Consider the following 21882-nt stretch of genomic DNA (forward strand, 5'->3'; position numbering starts at 1 on the left):
ATAAAGGTCAGGAAGACAGAAGAAGAAGGAGAAACAAGTTGGCCCATTATGTGAACATGGTGATGTGTGGACATGGTGATGTTGACATGATGTGGACGTGGTGATGTGTGGACATTATGTGGATATGGTGATGTGTTGACATATGTGGATATGGTGATGTGTTGACATGATGTGGATAGGGTGATGTGTTGACATATGTGGATATGGTGATGGGTTGACATGATGTGGACATGGTGACGTGTTGATCTTTTTGTATGTTGACATGGTGATGTCTTGAAATGATGTGGACAGGGTGATGTGTTGATCTTTTTGTATGTTGACATGGTGATGTGTTGACATGATGTTGACATGGTGATGTGTGGACATGGTGATGTGGATATGGTGATTGTTGACATGATGTGGACATGGTGATGTAGATTTGGTGGTATCTTGACATGATATGGATATGGTGATGTGTTGACATTCACATTGTGATGTGTAGACATGATGTGGGCATAGTGATGTGTTAACACAATATGGACATTTTGATATGTTGGCATGTTGGTGTGTTGACATAATGTGGACATTGTGATGTGTTGATGTGATGTGGACATGGTGATGTGGTAATGATGTGGGAATAATGATGTGGACTTAGTGATGTGTTGATGTGATGTGGACATGGTGATGTGGACATGGTGACGTGGGCATGGTAATGTCGACTTAATGATGTGTTGACATGATGTGGACATGGTGATGTGTTGACATGATGTGACATGGTGATGTGGGCATGGTAATGTGGACTTGGTGGACTTGGACATGGTGATGTGTTGACATGATGTGGACATTGTGATGTGGACTTGGTGATATGTTTCAGGGGAGCGGTGGAGTCAATCCGATGTCTGGAGGAGATCTATAAGAAGAAGAAACACATGAGGGATGTCTTCAGCCAGGAGGCTGTGGCACTCAGGAACCGGTCAGTGTGTGTGTGTGTGTGTGTGTGTGTGTGTTTGACACTGTGTGTATTCATACACACTCTGTGTGTGTGTGTGTGTGTGTGTGTGTTTGACACTGTGTTTGTGTCACACTGTGTATGTTGCACTGTGTGTGTGTGTGTGTGTGTGTGACACTGTGTGTGTGTGTGTGTGTGTATGTCATGTGTGTGTCATACATGAGTTTGCTTTTGTTCTTAACTTAAATTGAGTTAAAAAGGAGGATACAATCATACATGTTTGATTTTTTATTGATTTTATTAGAAATTATGATTGAATGTCAACTATGTCAATGCAGACTAACAGATAAAAATAATATGCAGTTTAAACACAAAGTAAACAAATGATGGAAACTAATCCAAAGCAGACACTCCTGTCAATCTTGTTGTTTTATTATAGGTTACTATTATGAATAGATATTGAACACGTTTATGCTGGTTTCCTTCCCTTTTTCTCCAAATAAATAATGCAGGAATACATTCTATGTAATCCCTCTTACTACATAATTATGTAACATAAAACACGCATAATTGTTTAGAATAACGGGGTTTTATTGTGTGGAACAGAATCTGATATGAGTGATGTGGGGTCTGAAAGTACGTGTATCAGAAACAACAGGGCATTATTGATCAGCTGTATTGGATGGCATTGCTGCTGGATGCTGTTGCTGCATTATGGCGATGCTCTCTTCCCATGGACAGCATCTCCACTTCCATACAGAGGATTCTGCTCTGGCTGAACTAGAATGCAACACGACACTACACTACACTACACTACACTACACTACACAACAATACAATACAGTCCAGCTCAATCCAATGATTACTGAATGCTGCACACTGGATGCAAGGTCAAGGATGCGTGTACAGAAATGATAATTGCACATTGTTGGAAACAGAATACTGAAATGAAGTTGTGTGTGTGTATGTGTGTGTGGTGTGGTGTGTGTCTGAGTGTGTGTGTACCACTGTATGTTTGGTGTGTCTGTGTCTGTGTCTGTGTCTGGGTATGTATGTGTGCTCTGTGTGTGTGTATGGTGTGTGTGTGTGTTGTGTGTGTGTGTCTATGTATGGTGTGTGCGTGTGTGTGTGTGTGTGCAGGCTGAAGGACTACTGTGAGCGGCTGATGTTCCTGAACCCTGTGGAGTATGGGCGGAAGGCAGAGGAGGTGCTGTGGAGGAAGGTGTTCTATCAGATCATCCACATGCTGAAGCATAACAAGAGACTCAAGGTCAGTGCCACCACCACCTCACCACTTTGTGAAGGGGGTGGGGGATCATCCATTATCTTGGCATCATTCTGTTTTAGTTTTGGTTTTTTATATAACAGTATTGTTTTAAAATCAGACTGCTTTATAGATTGTTTGGATACTTTTTAGCAATAAAAAGAAAATTAGATTGTATATTTATTGTTTTCAAGCTTAGCAAGAAGTAAAGGGTAATGCATCTTGTCACTTACAGTTTTCAGGAATGGCAATTCTCTGTGTGTGTGTGTGTGTGTGTTTGCTTGTCTCATTATCACACACACACATACAGGTCTGCATGTGTGTACACACACACTTTCACATACTAACATGTGTGCCAACATGCACACACACACACAAACACAGACACACACACACACACACACACACACACACACACACACACACACAACACAGACATTCCTATAGATGCATGAACACATGCGTGCGTGCACACGCACGCACGCACGCACAAATTCTCTCTCTCTTCCTAAATGACTTGTGACTTGTATGATGATGCATCAAAGTGATGATTGCGATGTGAGTAACTCTGACTGTTGGGCCTGAAGTGTTCAGTTCAGTTCACTTACTCAAGGAGGCGTCACTGCATTCAGACAAATCCATATATATATGTTATACCACATTTGCTCAGCAGATGCCTGACCAGCAGCGTAACCCAACATGCTTAGTCAGACCTTGAGGGGGGAAAAAAGGGGAAAATGTGCATAAACAAATAAATGGATACATTATTAGATTAATGAATGATTAAATGAATAATGAATAATAAATGAATAAATAGTATTTGTACCAGGTGCGCCACCACGGGTCCCTGGAGACAGCGTACCGCACCCACCTGGCGGGGGCGCTGGGTTACTACCAGCACCTGTTGTTCCGCCTGCAGCAGGAGTTTGGCCTCAGTCTGGCGGCAGTGCTGGACTTCCACATGGTGCCGGACACACGCACGCCGGGCGGCAACAGTCTGAAGATGTGGACCAACGCTGCTCAGGAGTGGGCACAGCGTGCCTGTCACCGCTGTCTGATCTGTCTGGGGGACATTGGTCAGTGGGGATGGGGTCTGTTGTGGCTGTGTGTGTGGCCACATGTTGGGGGTGTCCAGTGTGGATGTCACCTGCTGTCTGATCTTTCTGGGGGACAGTGGTCAATGGGGGTGTGGGGGGTGGGGGGGGGTCTGTTATGCCTGTGTGTGGGTGTGTGGATGTCACTGCTGTCTGATCTGTCTGGGGGACAGTGGTCAGTGGGGGTGGGTCTGTGTGTGGATGTGTGGCTGGGTGTTGGTGGATGTGGGTGTGTCTGTGTGTGGTTGGGTGTTGAGGGGTGTGGGGTTTCCAGTGTTCTGTGTGTGTGTTTTTGTGTACTTGTGCATGTTCAAGTGCCTATTGATTTAAAAAAAAAACGGGGGTGATGAATGAGATAAAAATATAAAAACTAGTAGCTATGAAGTATCCAGGGAGAAAGTGATCGTGGACCAACGCTGCTCAGTTAATTATGTGATCATTAATATATTATTTGCTGTTGCAGAAATTTTGCAAGTACCACCATAATTATCACAGGTTACACAACTTAGAGTATTCTTATGGAGTCATCATCATTGTTGACAGTTGTAGCATAATGGTGGGTTTTTTTTTAATAATCCGTGGCATTATTGATACCATCATTAGTAGTAGAAATATTTAAGAATCAGCTGGTTGAATATCAAAACCATATGAATTTATTGCATTGTGCTGCACTGTATTTGTAATGAACTGTATTACATTATGTTTGCTGTATTGCTTTCCTGGCCACAAAAAAATCTCCTGTGCCAAGGAATTGGGGCTGCTCTTCCCAGAAAGAGTGTATCACTGTAATGTTGCCCACACTTTTCCCCCTTTCTCTGTGTGTAGTTGTTTACTTCAGTGTGCTAAGTGCATACTGCACTCATGATCATGTAGTTGTTTACCACAGTGTGCTAAGTGTGAACTGCACTCATGATCATGTAGTTGTTTACCACAGTGTGCTAAGTGCATACTGCACTCATGATCATGTAGTTGTTTACCACAGTGTGCTAAGTGTGAACTGCACTCATGATCATGTAGTTGTTTACCACAGTGTGCTAAGTGCATACTGTACTCATGATCATGTAGTTGTTTACCACAGTGTGCTAAGTGTGAACTGCACTCATGATCATGTAGTTGTTTACCACAGTTTGCTAAGTGTGAACTGCACTCATGATCATGTAGTTGTTTACTTCAGTGTGCTAAGTGCGTACTGCACTCATGATCATGTAGTTGTTTACCACAGTGTGTTAAGTGCGTACTGCACTCATGATCATGATTTGTCATCTTCTGTCCCCCGCCCCCTGACCCCCCACCACGCCCCCTCCCCTAAATAAAAGCATCAAAATCATTGCTCATACTCATAGTTTTATATATACACTATGTGTTGTGTGTGAGTGCAGCCCGATACCAGCGTGATGTGGACCCCCTGATCACTGCCGCCACGGCTCAGAGGTTCTACCACCAGGCCTTCATGCTCTTCCCGGAAATAGGTCAGTCCTGTCTGGTGCCTGTCTTCAGCTCCCTGAAATGTAACTCCTGTCTGGTGCCTGTCTTCAGCTGCCTGAAATATAACTCCTGTCTGGTGCTTGTTCTCAGCTCCCTGAAATATAACTCCTGTCTGGTGCCTGTCCTCAGCTCCCTGAAATATAACTCCTGTCTGGTGCTTGTTCTCAGCTCCCTGAAATGTAACTCCTGTCTGGTGCCTGTCTTCAGCATAATGGAATAGAGTGATTGCTTTTTACATCATCACTATATTGTGATTGAGTAAATTGCTACAATTTCACCCTAACATACATCCAGTTCAACAGGCTGCATTATGAAAATCACTGTTGTTGCAGGCTTGCTGTGTGTTTCAGGAGAAAGAATACACTGTGAAGATCAGTGTTTGAGAAGACAGAATGCACTGTGAAGAGCAGTGTTTGAGAAGACAGAATACACTGTGAAGAGCAGTGTTTGAGAAGACAGAATGCACTGTGAAGAGCAGTGTTTGAGAAGACAGAATGCACTGTGAAGAGCAGTGTTTGAGAAGACAGAATGCACTATGAAGAGCAGTGTTTGAGAAGAAAGAATTCATTGTGAAAATAAGTGTCTGAGAAGACAGAATGCACTGTGAAGATCAGTGTCTGAGAAGACAGAATGCACTGTGAAGATCAGTGTTTGAGAAGACAGAATGCACTATGAAGAGCATTGTTTCAGAAGAAAGAATTCATTGTGAAAATAAGTGTCTGAGAAGACAGAATGCACTGTGAAGATCAGTGTCTGAGAAGACAGAATGCACTGTGAAGATCAGTGTTTGAGAAGACAGAATGCACTATGAAGAGCATTGTTTCAGAAGAAAGAATTCATTGTGAAAATAAGTGTCTGAGAAGACAGAATGCACTGTGAAGATCAGTGTTGCAGAAGAAAGAATTCACTGTGAAAATAAGTGTCTGAGAAGACAGAATGCACTGTGAAGATCAGTGTTTGAGAAGACAGAATGCACTGTGAAGAGCAGTGTCTGAGAAGACAGAATGCACTGTGAAGAGCAGTGTTTGAGAAGACAGAATGCACCATGAAGATCAGTGTCTGAGAAGACAGAATGCACTGTGAAGATCAGTGTCTGAGAAGACAGAATGCACTGTGAAGAGCAGTGTCTGAGAAGACAGAATGCACTGTGAAGAGCAGTGTCTGAGAAGACAGAATGCACTGTGAAGATCAGTGTCTGAGAAGACAGAATGCACTGTGTAGAGCAGTGTCTGAGAAGACAGAATGCACTGTGTAGAGCAGTGTCTGAGAAGACAGAATGCACTGTGAAGATCAGTGTTTGTTGTGTTGTTACAGGCATGCCACACAACCAGCTGGGGACGTTGTCAGGATCACGTTACTTCTCTTGTGAAGCTGCCTACCACTACCTGCGATGGTGTGTGTTTGTATGTTGGTGTGTGTATGAGTGTGTGTGTGTGTGTTTTTGTGTGTGTGTTGTATATGCATCCATGTTTGTGCTTGGTTTCCTGTGCATAATGGAATGGGAGTGTGTTATATGTGTCAGAGCTTTGGTTTAAATAGCACTGTGTAAAAGATTGTTTTCAACAGTACTGTGCAAAAGAAATGTACGTGTGTATTTAGAAATAATGCATGCAGACAAATCAGTAGAGATGCCTGGCTGATTACATGTGTGTGTGTGTATGTGTGTGTGTGATCATGCGTGCATGTGTGTGTGTGTGTTTTGTGTATATATGTGTGTGTGTGTGTGTGTGTGAGCAGCCTGGCCTGTGAGAAGCCCTTTGACGGAGCCCAGGGAAACCTGAAGCGACTGTTTGAGAAGAATGAAACCCGACTGAAGAGCCACAATCACCTGGCACGTGACCTCCCGCCGGAAACACAGAGGTACACGCTAGTGATGCAGCTTGATCTGTTGTCTGAATCACATCCACAATTACTGGAGTCAGAGAAGTCAAGAGGATATCTTGGGGGATAGCTTGGGTTGGTCATTAGAGGATGGAAACCAGTAGCAGGGGAGGGTGGGGGGGTGTCAAGATGTTTCTGTTTTGTGAAGAAATCCTCTTCTACAGCATTGTGGAATGGAGAATTGTTCTGAAGTGCTAAAGTACTGTAACAGTCGCCTTGCTTTTCATGTAAATGATAAAGTGTCAGTGTAGCTGCCTTATCTTGTGCCTGAAGAGTGGCTGACCTGCTTTCTTACCTCATTCACAGGAGTGTCTGCTTTGGATCAGTTTACATCATTTGTTTGCTTTGTTTTTAAACTGCATATTTTTTTTATCTGTTAGTAGGATTGCTTTGTGATACAGAAGCACAGTTGTTCATATGATTATTTGAAGACTGTGGGATGGATTCCAATAGCAAAAGCCATTATGCTGGGTTCATTTATACAATGACCAGACCTCAAGATATACAGTACCTTTATGTTGGGTTCATTCTTAACAACAGTGATTTATGGATAGATTTATGGCTTGGCATTAGACATGAAAGTGTACGATACTGAATAAAGTTTTGTTTAAACCAAAGTATACAATACCTTTTTGCTCAGTTCATTTACAATGACAGTGATTCATGTATGGATTTATGGCATGACTTCAGACCTCAAGATGTACAGTACCTTTATGTTTGAGTACATTTACAATGACAGTGATTCATGTATGGATTTATGGCATGACTTCAGACCTCAAATGTACAGTACCTTTGTGTTTGAGTACATTTACAATGACAGTGATTCATGTATGGATTTATGGCATGACTTCAGACCTCAAGATATACAGCGCTTCTTTGTGGGCTACCTCAGACTGATGGAGATTTTCTCTGGTCCTGAAGACAGGTGAGTGAGGATTGAATGTGTGTGTGTGTGTGTGTGTGTGTGTGTTGTGTTGTGTTGTGTTGTGTTTTGTGTGTGTATGCATGTGCAAGATACAAGATAAAAGATACTTTGATGTCCATAAGAAATGGAAAAGTGTCTTTCATCTGCATGCTAGAAATGAAATATTGACATGCATATAAAACATATACACATAAGACATACCAAAAGGAACTCACTTAATTCCTTTCTTATCCCCAATCCACTACCCAACAAACCATGCCCATGTTGTTCAGCACAGTCAGTGACTGTTTCAGTGTGGGTGTCAGTGTGAATTACTATGTTCAGCACAGTCAGTGACTGTTTCAGTGTGGGTGTCAGTGTGACTTACTATGTTCAGCACAGTCAGTGACTGTTTCAGTGTGGGTGTCAGTGTGAATTACTATGTTGAGCACAGTCAGTGACTGTTTCAGTGTGGGTGTCAGTGTGAATTACTATGTTGAGCACAGTCAGTGACTGTTTCAGTGTGGGTGTCAGTGTGACTTACTATGTTGAGCACAGTCAGTGACTGTTTCAGTGTGGGTGTCAGTGTGAATTACTATGTTGAGCACAGTCAGTGACTGTTTCAGTGTGGGTGTCAGTGTGACTTACTATGTTGAGCACAGTCAGTGACTGTTTCAGTGTGGGTGTCAGTGTGACTTACTATGTTGAGCACAGTCAGTGACTGTTTCAGTGTGGGTGTCAGTGTGACTTACTGTGTTGAGCACAGTGACTGACTGTTTCAGTGTGGGTGTCAGTGACCTGCAGACCATGTGCCAGCAGACTCTGCAGGACTTCAACCTGTGCATGTTCTATGAGCCCACCTCTCCCACCCTGAGGCCGGACGTTGATGACGATGACGACTGGGAACATTCCTCCTCTGACCATGCCCAACACCTGGACGATGACATCATTTTCAAGATCACTGCCAGTCTCATCTGTCAGATCCACCTGCTGCAGACCATTGGTGAGTGTCTGTCGTCATGGAATGTTTTAACATGCTCAGATCACCACCAGTTACATCTGTCAGATCCACCTGCTGCAGACCATTGGTGAGTGTCTGTCGTCATGGAATGTTTTAACATGCTCAGATCACCACCAGTCTCATCTGTCAGATTCACCTGCTGCAGACCATTGGTGAGTGTTGTTTTGTCATCCAGCAACATTGGTAAGCATGGGTCAAAGATATAAAGAAGTAATGCCTGACCTCTGTATCAACCCACTGTTCTGATCAGGCCTTGTGAGAGGCCATTTGAAAAATTTTAAGAAATAACTGTTTTTTACATAGTGTTATTAGACTTTGTCTTTTCACTCATAAAAGAGAACTCTGCAGACAATTAAACTGATTGATTGATATGGATAATTATACAGGGCCTATCCTCGGTCGGAGACCAAGCTCTAAGGGTTTTATGTGGTTTAATTTATGAAAATTATGTGTTCTGAAGATTGTTGTTTGGAATGTTGCAGCCATTTTGTTTGAGATTACTTGTTGGTTTTGGTTTGATGGGATTTGTGTTTGATTTTTTCATGATCTTCTTCTCTCAGGGTTGTTTTCGTGATATACATAGTTGATAATGACCATTATGTGTGGTATCAGGTTAACTCACTCTGGATGATGGAACGCTATAGCGTTCCTGACAACGTGAGGCGCGGTTCCAGACGACAGAGCACTATAGTGGTTTTGACAGTTTAGAAATGTTCCACGTTTTCCTCGTGAGGTAGCCTAGTCGTAGCTACAACGGGCATTACGAACGTGTCAAGGGTCAAATGGAAAGGTTCATTGTGAGATTCTGTAACAACACCCTCGCTGGTGAACGACTGACTTTGGCACCCCACATGACAAGCTATTCTGCATACGTATTGAAAATGGCATCACAGGCAGTACAACTGAAATTTTTGGAGCAAAATAGGTCATGACAGTGGTTTTTTTACTGCTGCTGAAATGATTAAAATGCTTCAAACTGAAGGTTTCGACATTGACGAGGATGATGACGTTGAAGAAAGTAACTGCATTGAAGAAAGGCTACCAGCAAGAAGTTACTGACAGTGACTCGAGATTTGTAGGGCAGTGAAGAGGGAGGGAGGTGGGTGTACACAGGATGTGAGGAGAGGGGTCAGTGGGTCAAGTACAGCAAGTTTCATTCAGTTACTTTATGTTTGTATTTTTTGTGATTTTTTTCCAAACCCTAACAAATGGGCCGTCTGTAGGGAAAAACAAGGGTGAAAAATATCCGTCCCGAGTGAATTAAAGGTGGAAGGTGGCAGAATGGTTAAGACGCTTGTCTGCCAATACAAAGTCTGTGAGGGTCTGGGTTCAAATTCCACTCTTGCCCTTTCTCCTATGTTTGACTGGAAAATGGAACTCAGCGTCTTGTCGTTCGGATGAGGCTATAAACCCAGGTCCCGTGTGCAGCATGCACTTGGCGCTCTGAAAAAGAACCCATGGCAACGAGAGTCTTGTCCTCTGGCAAAATTCTGTTGAAGAAATCTACTCAAAGAGGTACACAAATACATATGCGTGCACTCAAGGCCTGACAAAGCGCATTGGGTTATGCTGCTGGTCAGACATCTGCCCAGCAGATGTGGTGTAGTGTATATGGATTTGTTGTAATGCAGTGATGCCTTCTCAAGAAATGAAACTGAAACTGAAACTGTGGTGTCAGGGTCGTCCCAGGTGACAGTGGCCACGGCCTTCCTGTTGGCGCTGTTCTCCCACACCCTGAACCACGTCATCATCCGGCTGCAGAGCAACCTGTACGACCGCCAGAACCCCAACAAACTGCTGGAGTCTGGCATGACTGAAGGTCAGTGCTCCTGTGTCTCCTTTTGTGAGTCATGTATGGTGTTGTGTACGTGATAGTTCCCGTGGTGGACATGGAAAGTGTTTCAGTCCTTCATCAGACTGAATTGTTATTGCTGTTGTTAATATTTGAATTTTTTTAACTGCTGGAGTCCAGCGTGACTGAAGGTCAGTGCTCCTGTGTCTCTTCTTGTGGGCTGTGAGTCATGTGTGGTGTTGTGTACGTGATGGTGCTGGTAGGGGACATGGAAAGTGGTTCAATCCTTCTTCAGACTGAATTATTATTGCTGTTGTTGTTGTTAGGATTTTCTTTTATTCTTTGTTTTATTAAGGGTAGCTGTCCTATGTTTTCAAGTTATTCCAAATGCACTGGCCCTTTAGTTGAATTGATATTGAAGTGTTGGTTTCTGGTGTTTTCAAGTTATTTCTAATTGCACTGGCCCTTTTAGCAGGGAGGATTCATCATGGTCATCTTTGTTGTTATTGTCAAATGTAACTTTAACTTGTCTTTGTTGTTGTTATCAAATGTAGCTTTTTGCAATTGTATTCCTGATGGTATTCACTTCCTCATCACCCATATTTTGGATATTCAACTAAAATAACAAGAACCAGACTCCTACCAAAGGGGGAATAGTGTTTTTCATAGTTTTTCCACAAACAGAATACTCACATAATTAGTCTTGATTTAAAAGAAAAAGAAAAAAAAGGGTGAGTATTGATGCTCCTTTTGTTGACCTGCCGAGTGCTGTGTGCCCCCTCTGTGACTGACGTCATGCTGTAGGCGGCCGTGTTGCAGATCTCCATGACGATGCCTCCTCTGACTGTCTGGACGACCACCCCCCTACCCCTCCACTGCGGGTCAGGGAGGGGGAGGAGGTGTACGACAAGCGTGGCAGCGACAGTTCCGGTCCCAACACTGGGGCAGGGGAGACCACTGCGGCGGGCGACTCTGGCAAGGAGGAAGGGAAGCCACAGAGCAAGGTCAGTCATGTGGCTGGGACTGTGTGTGTGTGTGTGTGTGTGAGGGGGGAGGTGTTGTGTGTGTGTGTGTGTGAGGGGGGCAGTGTTTTGTTGTCAGTACTGAGGCCTGTGTTTGCTGTATGTCTGTGTGTGTCACTCATGTGCTTATCAGTGTGTGTGTGTAGGGGGAGGCGGTGTTGTCCTCAGTTCTGAGGTCTGTGGCTGAGTGCTGCATGTCTGTGTGTGTGTTGTGTTTCTCTGCTCCTTGTCTTTAAAGTTGCTGTTAAGTTCTGTCATACACAGTCAGATGAATGGTGTTTTTCAGAAGTACCGGTCCTTCAAACTGCGTACCATGCGGCGGCGAAGACGGCGGCGTCACAGTGACAGCAGCAGTGACATGTCAGACATGTCTGAGGACTCTGACCTCAGTGAAGGTAGGTGTTGTGACGTCACTGACATGTCAGTGATGTACATGTGTGATGCCTCAGTGACAGCAGCAGTGACTGTGTGTCATCAGGTGTGGAGTAGGAGTAGAGAGAGTGACACATGTTGGTGATGGTGACTGTGTCATCAGGTGTGATGGAAGAGTAGAGAGAGTGACACATGTTGGTGATGGTGACTGTGTGTCATCAGGTGTGATGGAAGAGTAGAGAGAGTGACACATGTTGGTGATGGTGACTGTGTGTCATCAGGTGTGGAGGAGGAGTAGAGAGAGTGACACATGTTGGTGATGGTGACTGTGTCATCAGGTGTGATGGAAGAGTAGAGAGAGTAGGGGTAGTGACTGTGTGTTATCAGGTGTGATGGAGGAGGAGTAGAGAGAGTGACACATGTTGGTGATCACTGATGGTGACTGTCATCAGGTGTGATGGAAGAGTAGAGAGAGTGACACATGTTGGTGATGGTGACTGTGTGTCATCAGGTGTGATGGAAGAGTAGAGAGAGTGACACATGTTGGTGATGGTGACTGTGTGTCATCAGGTGTGATGGAAGAGTAGAGAGAGTGACACATGTTGGTGATGGTGACTGTGTGTCATCAGGTGTGATGGAGGAGGAGTAAAGAGAGTAATACATGTTGGTGAAAGTGACTGTGTGTCATTAGGTGTGATGGAAGAGTAGAGAGAGTGACACATGTTGGTGATGGTGACCTTGTGTCATCAGGTGTGGAGGAGGAGTAGAGAGAGTGACACATGTTGGTGATGGTGACTGTGTCATCAGGTGTGATGGAAGAGTAGAGAGAGTGACACATGTTGGTGATGGTGACCTTGTGTCATCAGGTGTGGAGGAGGAGTAGAGAGAGTGACATGTTGGTGATGGTGACTGTCATCAGGTGTGGAGGAGGAGTAGAGAGAGTGACACATGTTGGTGATGGTGACTGTGTCATCAGGTGTGGAGGAGGAGTAGAGAGAGTGACACATGTTGGTGATGGTGACTGTGTGTTATCAGGTGTGATTGAAGAGTAGAGAGAGTAGGGAGGGTGTACAGGTTCACTTTTGTCAGATTTTCGTCTAGGTTTCCTAGCAAGAACCCTGTGTGTATGCGCATCTCCATTTCCGTTTTTCTCCAGGTCACCGAAAGGCTAGAATTTTGTTGCACATTTTTGGTGACTGTTTTTAACAAGTTTACCATATATATTTGGTTTTATAGCTACACCCATTATTTGCTTTAGTCTTCTGTGTTTACTTTGAGCGTGTTTCTTGTCGTATATCTGCTGTTACGTATTCAAACTGATCCATTAATAAACTCTTCCAAAAAGTTGTCCAAACAAAAGCAGTGCAAACCAGAGAAGCCAGCTATGGTGGAGGGCTGCGCATGTCATCATATGACCTACTTCTCGCTCTGTGAGCGACGAAAAGTCCACCAGGAAAGTGGTCTGCACACCCTCCCTTACTGACACATGTTGATGATGGTGACTGTGTGTCATCAGGTGTGGAGGAGGAGGAGGACAACCTGTCTGAGGACTCTGACGACGACCTGGCCAACTACTTTGACTGCAACGACTCTGAGTCGGACATGTCGGACTCCCCGGACGGCCCCGTCCACATCCCTTCCTCCCACACCCCCCTCACCACGGGGGAGACTCTGGCCCCCGCTCCCACTACCAATGGGGAGGTCACGCCCACCACCGCCACTGGTAAATATGCCACTGTGTTGTTGTTGATGATGGTTGTTATCACTGCCACTGGTAAACACACCACCCTGTGTGTTGTTGTTGTTGAATGTAACCACTGTCACCGCTAAACACACCACTGTGAAGTCTTGTTTTGTTGTTCTTTGTTGTTGTTGTTTGTTATCAGTGCCACTGGTAAACATCCCACCAGGTGGCCTTGTCTTGTTGTTATTGTTGTTGTTGTTGATTGTTCCCACTTGCACCAGTAAACCCCCCCCCCCCCACCCCCCCATGTGGCTTTGTCTTGTTGTTGTTGATTGTTACCTGTGGCACCGCTAAACAAACCACTGTGGTGGTGGTGGTGTTGTTTTTATTGTTGATATGTTACCATGCTCAGTATTTGATGTTGTGATTTGAATATTTCACTTGCACAGCCTTCTTGTTTGAAATCATCTGGAATAAGTCAACTTGTGAATGCGCCCAGAAGAGTAGCCTTTAAATCAAACAAAGCAGCACAGACCCTGCTGAATGCTGTTAACTCACTCGGGACGACAAGTTTTCTCCCTTGCTTTTCCCCACAGACGGCCCATTTGTAAGGGTTTGGAAAAAAAATACAAAAAATACAAAATACTGTGTAAGAAAATGAAACTTTCAGAACTGGTTTATTACGTGTTGAGCTATTACATATAAAAAAAATCAAATTTCTCATCTTATTTTTACAGTTTTGCCATATGTAGAAAATACTGCCAATTTTTCACCCCGAATCACCATACCCATGCTCGCTTTCTGCATTAAATTCGCTTTCTTCTTCGTCATCATCCACCTCTTCAATGTCTGACCCTTCAGTTTGTATCATTTCAAGTACTTCGGCAACCCTAAAACGTTGCCGTCACTGCCTTGTTCGCTTCACAACATTCTGAGAAGAGCCCGCTTTGCTAACAGGCTGGCACGCGAGCAGACGACCGGTCAGTGACTTTGTCAGCGTGTGTGCGAGACAGGCCACACATCCCAGGCTGACCAATCATACCATTCGATTGTGGAGTGACCCAGAATAGCGCACTCTGCTTGGCTAATCACAAAATCACGTGTACAGCGCATGATGGAATTTTACTTTCGGAGAATGCTATTCCATTCCTTCGTCCGAAACCGAATACGTTTTGTGTAGGAATGCGTGAGCATTCCTTCGTCCGGAAAGAGTTAATGATTCCCAGTGTAATGAAACAGCGTATCTCTCCATATCTGATTAAATCACATCACACGATGCATGTCTGTGTACATTTCAGGACTGAAAGAAAGTGTCCATGTTTGGTTTGCTGCAGCTTTCATTCCTTTGTACACAGGCTGTGTGAGAAGGATTTGTGTCGGCTTGAAGTGATACGCCTTTGTGCAGTAACTGTAGCTATTTATTGTTGACTGTGTCAAACTCAGTCACCAGTTTGAAGTGAAATATCTTAGTGCAGTTACTGTAGCTATTTATTGTTGACTGTGTTAAACTCAGTCACCAGTTTGAAGTGAAATGTCTTAGTGCAGTTACTGTAGCTATTTATTGTTGACTGTGTCAAACTCATCAGCTTGAAGTGAAATGTGTGAGTGCAGTTTACTGCACCTATTTATTGTTGACTGTGTCCAATTCAGTCAGTGCCAGCCGGATCCGAACTCACATACGCAACAACAGCAAAGGGGGCAGCGGTGATTGGTCCAACCTGGCCGAGCGGCGCTACCTGGCGGACATGTCCTCGGAGCTGTTCTCCAACTCTGTGCTCTTCCTGGGCCAGAACCTGAGTCTGACCGGAGACCCCTACACCAACGGAACCTTGTCGCCCAGCTACAATGATGTCATGCAGGGAAAGACTCATGTCTCCGTGCCTCCAGGTGGGAGGGGTGTGTGTGTGGGTGTGTGAGTGTGTGGGTGTGTGTTGTGTTATGTTATGGAAGTATATGTCAGTGTGTGCATGTATGTGTGAGTGTGTGTATATTATTCAAACATGGCTTCTGTGATTCAGTGTGTGTATATTTTATCTCTACGTGTGTTTGTGTGCTTGGATTTATGTATTGCAGGTATGTGTGTGTATGTATGTATGTGTGTGTGTGTGTGCCTGCCTCTATAAGGTTTTATGTGTGTGGAGAAAGCTGGTGATGGCAAGAAAGCTTGTGACTGTGCCATATGTTGTGTGTGTGTGTGTGTGTGTGTGTGTGTAAAGTTGGTGATGTCAAGAAACCTTTTGGCTGTGCCATATGCTCTGTGTGTGTGTGTGTGTGTGTGTGTGTGTGTAAAGTTGGTGATGTCAAGAAACCTTTTGGCTGTGCCATATGCTCTGTGTCTGTGTGTGTGTGTGTGTGTGTGTGTGTGTGTAAAGTTGGTGATGACAAGAAAGCTTGTGACTGTGCCGTTATGTTTTGCACACACTGAGGACGTGACATGCAGTTGGTATTGCAGGCTTTGTGATGTCAGAGGAGGCACGCCATGTTGCTGACATCACAGAGAAACTGGCCAACTTTGTGATTGAGACAGACACTGAAGTCAGCGCTGGACCCACCGACACTGGTCAGTTCTTGTGTGGTGTGTGTTGTAGGTTTTGTTTGTGTTGGCTGTGTGGTGTGTGTTGTGTGATGTGCATTGTGTTTGTGTTGTCTGTGTCGTGTGTGTTGTGTGATGTGTTTGTGTTGGCTGTGTGGTGTGTGTTGTGTGATGTGCAGTGTGTTTGTGTTGTCTGTGTCGTGTGTGTTGTGTGATGTGTTTGTGTTGGCTGTGTGGTGTGTGTTGTGTGATGTGCATTGTGTTAGCTGTGGGGTGTGGCGTGAGATGTGCATTGTGTTAGTGTTGGCTGTGGGGTGTGTGTTGTGTGATGTGTTTGTGTTGGCTGTGGGGTGTGGCATAAGATGTGCATTGTGTTAGTGTTGGCTGTGGGGTGTGTGTTGTGTGATGTGCATTGTGTTTGTGTTGTCTGTGTGATGTGCATTGTGTTTGTGTTGTCTGTGTGATGTGCATTGTGTTTGTGTTGTCTGTGTGATGTGCATTGTGTTTGTGTTGTCTGTGTGATGTGCATTGTGTTTGTGTTGTCTGTGTGGTGTGCATTGTGTTTGTGTTGGCTGTGTGGTGTGTGACGTGCATTGTGTTTGTGTTGGCTGTGTTGTGTGATGTGCGTTGTGTGTGTGTTGGCTGTGTGTTGTGTGTTGTGTGATGTGCGTTGTGTTTGTGTTGGCTGTGTGGTGTGTTGTGTGATGTGTATTGTGTTTGTGTTGTCTGTGTGGTGTGTAATGCACATTATGTTTGTGTTGTCTGTGTGTTGTTTGATGTACATTGTGTTTGTGTTGGCAGTGTGGTGTGGTGTGTGATGTGCATTGTGTTTGTGTTGGCTGTGTGGTATGTGGTGTGTAGTGTGCATTGTGTTTGTGTTGGCTGTGTGGTGCGTGTTGTTTGTTGTACATTGTGTTTGTTGTGTGGTGTGGTGTGTGATGTGCATTGTGTTTGTGTTGCCTGTGTGTTGTGTGATGTACATTGTGTTTGTGTTGTCTGTGTGGTGTGTGTTGTGTGATGTACATTGTTTTTGTGTTGCCTGTGTGTTGTGTGATGTACATTGTGTTTATGTTCTTTGTGTGTTGTGTGATGTGCATTGTGTTTGTGTTTCCTGTGTGTAGTGTGATATATACATCGTGTTTGAGTTGCCTGTGTAGTTCCCACGTGTGTTGTTTGATATACATTGTGTTTGTGTTGCCTGTGTGTTGTGATGTACATTTTGTTTTGTATAATTTATATTGCCTAAGTGGCTTCCTCACCAGCAATATAGCATGACTAAAACAGCTTTGGTGCCATCTTTATTCCAGCCATTGAAAATCCGTGTTTTACCATCTTTACCGCATTCACTGTAAAAAAAAGTCTTTGTAAATTTAAAAAGATTACTGTTTATTAGACAAGTAGGAAACTGGAACCAGGTAGTTTTGTTCTTCCCAATCACATGCTGCCAGTGTTTCTGTGCATCCAGTGGGACTGCATGTGTCCATGATGCAATGCTGTAGGCACGTGTGTGTGTGTGCACTGATGCACTGACACTGCCTGGTGGGCAGCGGGCAAGCATTGCACAACTCTCCTTTGATATGATGTGTGATTTTAAAGAGTTCTTTCCCTTCCTATTGAATTTTCAAATGCAGTTGACGAACAAAAAAGCAGTGGGCAGTTTTTGAACACAATGACGCCATTCAGAAAGTGGAGGAATTGTTGTGTGTCAAATCATGTGGCTTCCTATGGTGTTGTACTGGTACTTTTGCTGTGTCAGCGTATATGAAGTCATTTAAGGTGAAAAACCATTTCCTTCTCAGCAGTTGTTAAAGCTATCTTCATAAATGCAAGTACATGAATGATTTAATAGGTGAATGGAAAAGGTAATGAATAAATCAGTAAAGAAATTTTATGGAATATATATTCATGACATACAGGAGGAACTAAGCAAGAAGGTGAATGAATGAAGAGGTCAATGATAAAATGAATGAATAGATCAGTAAACAAAATTTATGAGATATGTATCCATACCATAAATGAGGAAGTAAGCAAGAGAAGAGTGAGTGAGTGAGGTGCACACTGTGGTGATGGTTTCCCTGTGTGCACAGAGCAGTCCGGTGTGACAGACACGGATGATGCAGACAATGAACACAGCTCCTCCAGTGCCACAGACAGGTCAGTGAGTGGTGGGGGTGATGGTGTGGGGAGTTGGAGTGTGTTTGTGGGCCTGGGGGGGTGGACGTGGGGATGGGGTTGGTTTTTGGAGGTTGGTGTGGGGGTTTGATGTGGTTGTTGTGGGGGATTGAGGGTTTTGCGTGGGGTGCAGTTGATGTGGGGGTAGTGTGGGGAGTTGACAATGGGGGTGGGGGTGGTTTGGGAGTTGGGGGGTTGGTATGGAGGGTTTGGGAGTGGACGTGGGGGTGGGGTTGGTTTGGAGGATTGACAGGAGGGTGGGGTTGATTTTGGGGGGTTGATGGGGTTGGGGTGGTGTGGGTGGGGGTGTGTGTGTGTGGGGGGGGGGGTTGGGTCAGGGTCTGGTGTGGGGTTGTGGGTGGTTGGAATTTGTGGATTTTGGGGGTTGGTGGGGTGTTCTTTTCTTTGCGCATCATACCTGAGAAACAGTTCCCATGTGAGGCAGGTGATATCTTGTGAAGGGATGTGTATCACATTTTCCATGTGATGCAGGTGGTATCATGTGAAGGGGTGTGTGTATCACATTTTCCATGTGATGCAGGTGGTATCATGTGAAGGGGTGTGTGTATCACATTTTCCATGTGATGCAGGTGGTATCATGTGAAGGGGTGTGTGTATCACATTTTCTATGTGATGCAGATGGTATCATGTGTGTCATGTTGACTGTGTGTCTTCTGTCAACAGACAGGAGCTGATACAGGTGTTATAATGCTTGTGTCCTCTGTCAACAGACAGGAGCTGGAGCAGCGACACCTGCAGCAGGTGTTAGAGGTCATCCAGGGTGAAGGTCTCCTGGCCGTGGTCAAGGTCATGTGTGACTGGATGATGTGTCAGGCCCCCATCATCACCGCCTGCGCTCATGTGAGTTGTCATCTGAGGAGGGGGGGACATACCTTGACACTGTCGATCTTATTTGTTAATATTTTTACAGAATGCCTAGAAAATGCTAGTTATTGTTGAAATGGTTTCATGATTGTGATACGCAGTAAACACTGATCACAGTTGGTGTGGTTAAAGTACTGTTACGTCTATGAAATACTGGTGAGGTTCATGAATGTTTGTGTGATGACAGTGTGTGGACGGTTGTGATTTATTTTGCAGTGAAGCAATGACTCAGTTTGTTCAGTTAACTTGTTTTACTTACTGTTTCTTTACCATTGGTTGTGTTTCATAGTTTGAATGTATGCCAGTCTGTATTGTCATTGTATCTTCCAGCACAGGAAAAAAGAAGCAGGATGAAAACAGCTTTGAATCTGGATGGATAAGGGATGTGTACGTTGATCTAAATGGTTATCATATCCTCCACCGCAGCAGAAAAGAGGCAGAAGGATTAAAGCAGCCTCGAATCTTGATGGATAAGGGGTGTGAGGTGAGGGGACATTGCAGGCAGGTAGCCTTGTGGTTTGTCATGCTTGCCTTTGAACAGCAGTGTCATGTAGCCTGGTGACAGTGTGGATTCATGTGGTGTGTTTTCTCTCTCTGTGCAGAGTTCCCAGTCGCTGTGGAGTCGCTTTGCTGTGCTGCTCAACTTCCTGCCCCATGAAAACGACCTGATGCAGCACGGTCAGTGTCATTCCTCTGGGGCTTCAGGGGACACAGCTGGGGGTCACACTCTGGGCTTCAGGGGACACAACTGGTGGTCACACACACACTTCACTCTGGGCTTCAGGGGACACAACTGGGGGTCACACTCTGGGCTTCAGGGGACACAACTGGGGTTCACACACACACTTCACGCTGGGCTTCAGGGGACACAACTGGTGGTCACACACACACACACTTCACTCTGGGCTTCAGGGGACTCAACTGGTGGTCACACACACACACTTCACTCTGGGCTTCAGGGGACACAACTGGTGGTCACACACACACTTCACTCTGGGCTTCAGGGGACACAACTGGGGGTCACACTCTGGTCTTCAGGGGACACAACTGGTGGTTACACTCTGGGCTTCAGGGGACACAACTGGTGGTCACACACACACACTTCACTCTGGGCTTCAGGGGACACAACTGGTGGTCACACACACACACACACTTCACTCTGGGCTTCAGGGGACACAACTGGTGGTCACACACACACACTTCACTCTGGGCTTCAGGGGACACAACTGGGGGTCACACACACTTCACTCTGGGCTTCAGGGGACACAACTGGGGGTCACAACTCTGGGCTTCAGGGGACACAACTGGTGGTCACAACTCTGGGCTTCAGGGGACACAACTGGGGGTCACAACTCTGGGCTTCAGGGGACACAACTGGGGGTCACAACTCTGGGCTTCAGGGGACACAACTGGGGGTCACACACACACTTCACTCTGGGCTTCAGGGGACACAACTGGTGGTCTCACACTCACACTTTACTCTGGGCTTCAGGGGACACAACTGGTGGTCTCACACACACTTCACTCTGGGCTTCAGGGGACACAACTGGTGGTCTCACACACACACTTTACTCTGGTCTTCAGGGGACTCAACTGGTGGTCACACACACACTACACTCTGGGCTTTATCAGCAAAAAACAGCTCAAATACATGGTGGAGAAGAAAAAAAAGAATAAAAACGCCTCACACAGCAAACGAATTTTTACCTAAGATTTGAACAAAAGGAGTGCTGGTTTGGACTGAAAACTGACGGGCAGGGAATTCCAGACTGTGCATGCACAAAAAGTACAAGTGCAGACCATTCAGTCCATTTGTTAAGTTCTGTCCTTCACCCCTGTGATTTGGAGTTAGTTATCCTGTGTGTGAAAGTGCTGTGACTTGTCTCTGCACAAGATTTCATCGCTATATGAATCACTGAATGGTGGTGGTGGATAGCATGGTCTAGAAGTGCTTTGATAATCCATGCACAAAATTAATCGCTGGATGAATCCCTGAATGATGATGTTGGTGGATATTGCTGTGTGAAAGGGATATGATAATCCCTGCGCAAGATTAATTGCTTTGTAAATCCCTGAATGATGGTGGTAAACTGTGGAACCTGTGGCGTGAAAGGGCCCTGATAATCCCTGCACAATATTGAGTGTTGTGTGAATCCCTGAATGATGATGGTAAATGGTGGGTACTGTAGTGTGAAAGGGCCTTGATAATCCCTGCACAAGATGAATCGCTGTATCAAGATAAACTGCTATATGAAGTCATGACTGGTGGTGGTAAATCGTGGATGGTGTGGTGTGAAAGTGCTTTGATAGCCCCTGCACAAGATAAATCGCTATATGAACCCATGAATGATGGTGATGTGTGATGGTGGTCAACAGAGGAGAGCCAGGGCCCAGAACTGCGGGGCATCGTGGCTAACACACGCCTGCAGCAGTGGGTTCAGGTGTTCCCCCTGACGGAGGACATTGAGCTGTGTCAGTTACCTCCCCTGGTGGACATCCAGACCAACCTGGACTACACCACTTCACACCGCGCACAGCTCTCTCACATGCAGGAGGTCAGGCACTTGGGTGTCATTGTGGGTGCTGGTGTTAGTGTGGGTGTTGGTGAGAGTGACAGTGTGGGTGTCAGTTGTTGGTAATGGTTCGGGTGTCAGTGTGGGTTGTGGTGCAAATGTCAGTGTGGGTTTCATGAGGGTGTTAGTGTGGGTGTTAGTGCAGGTGTCAGTGTGAGTGATGGTGTGTTCAGTGTGACTGCAGGTGTTGGTGAGGGTGTGTTCAGTGTGACTTGCAGGTGTTGGTGAGAGTGTGTTCAGTGCAGTGAGTGGTTCCAGGTGTTGGTGAGGGT

The 21882-nt window shown here is 45.1% G+C and overlaps 1 protein-coding gene across 2 annotated transcripts in view; it reads left to right on the forward strand.

Moving 5' to 3' along the window:
* The window catches only part of LOC143281894 (nonsense-mediated mRNA decay factor SMG5-like), a 41721-nt gene that overhangs the window by 1817 nt on the left and 18022 nt on the right, over nucleotides 1–21882 (forward strand). For both annotated transcript variants that reach the window (XM_076587172.1, XM_076587171.1), the window contains exons 2-19: nucleotides 854–952; nucleotides 2069–2198; nucleotides 3022–3268; nucleotides 4666–4755; nucleotides 6086–6164; nucleotides 6509–6631; nucleotides 7506–7577; nucleotides 8339–8559; nucleotides 10256–10396; nucleotides 11189–11373; nucleotides 11678–11786; nucleotides 13280–13486; nucleotides 15098–15334; nucleotides 15900–16007; nucleotides 18068–18134; nucleotides 18884–19013; nucleotides 19640–19715; nucleotides 21414–21592. In XM_076587172.1, coding sequence (XP_076443287.1) covers nucleotides 854–952; nucleotides 2069–2198; nucleotides 3022–3268; nucleotides 4666–4755; nucleotides 6086–6164; nucleotides 6509–6631; nucleotides 7506–7577; nucleotides 8339–8559; nucleotides 10256–10396; nucleotides 11189–11373; nucleotides 11678–11786; nucleotides 13280–13486; nucleotides 15098–15334; nucleotides 15900–16007; nucleotides 18068–18134; nucleotides 18884–19013; nucleotides 19640–19715; nucleotides 21414–21592 — 2500 coding nt within the window. The remainder of the gene's footprint in view (nucleotides 1–853; nucleotides 953–2068; nucleotides 2199–3021; nucleotides 3269–4665; nucleotides 4756–6085; nucleotides 6165–6508; nucleotides 6632–7505; nucleotides 7578–8338; nucleotides 8560–10255; nucleotides 10397–11188; nucleotides 11374–11677; nucleotides 11787–13279; nucleotides 13487–15097; nucleotides 15335–15899; nucleotides 16008–18067; nucleotides 18135–18883; nucleotides 19014–19639; nucleotides 19716–21413; nucleotides 21593–21882) is intronic.

Source organism: Babylonia areolata, chromosome 5 (genome assembly GCF_041734735.1).
Source record: "Babylonia areolata isolate BAREFJ2019XMU chromosome 5, ASM4173473v1, whole genome shotgun sequence".
Lineage (NCBI taxonomy): Eukaryota > Metazoa > Mollusca > Gastropoda > Neogastropoda > Buccinidae > Babylonia > Babylonia areolata.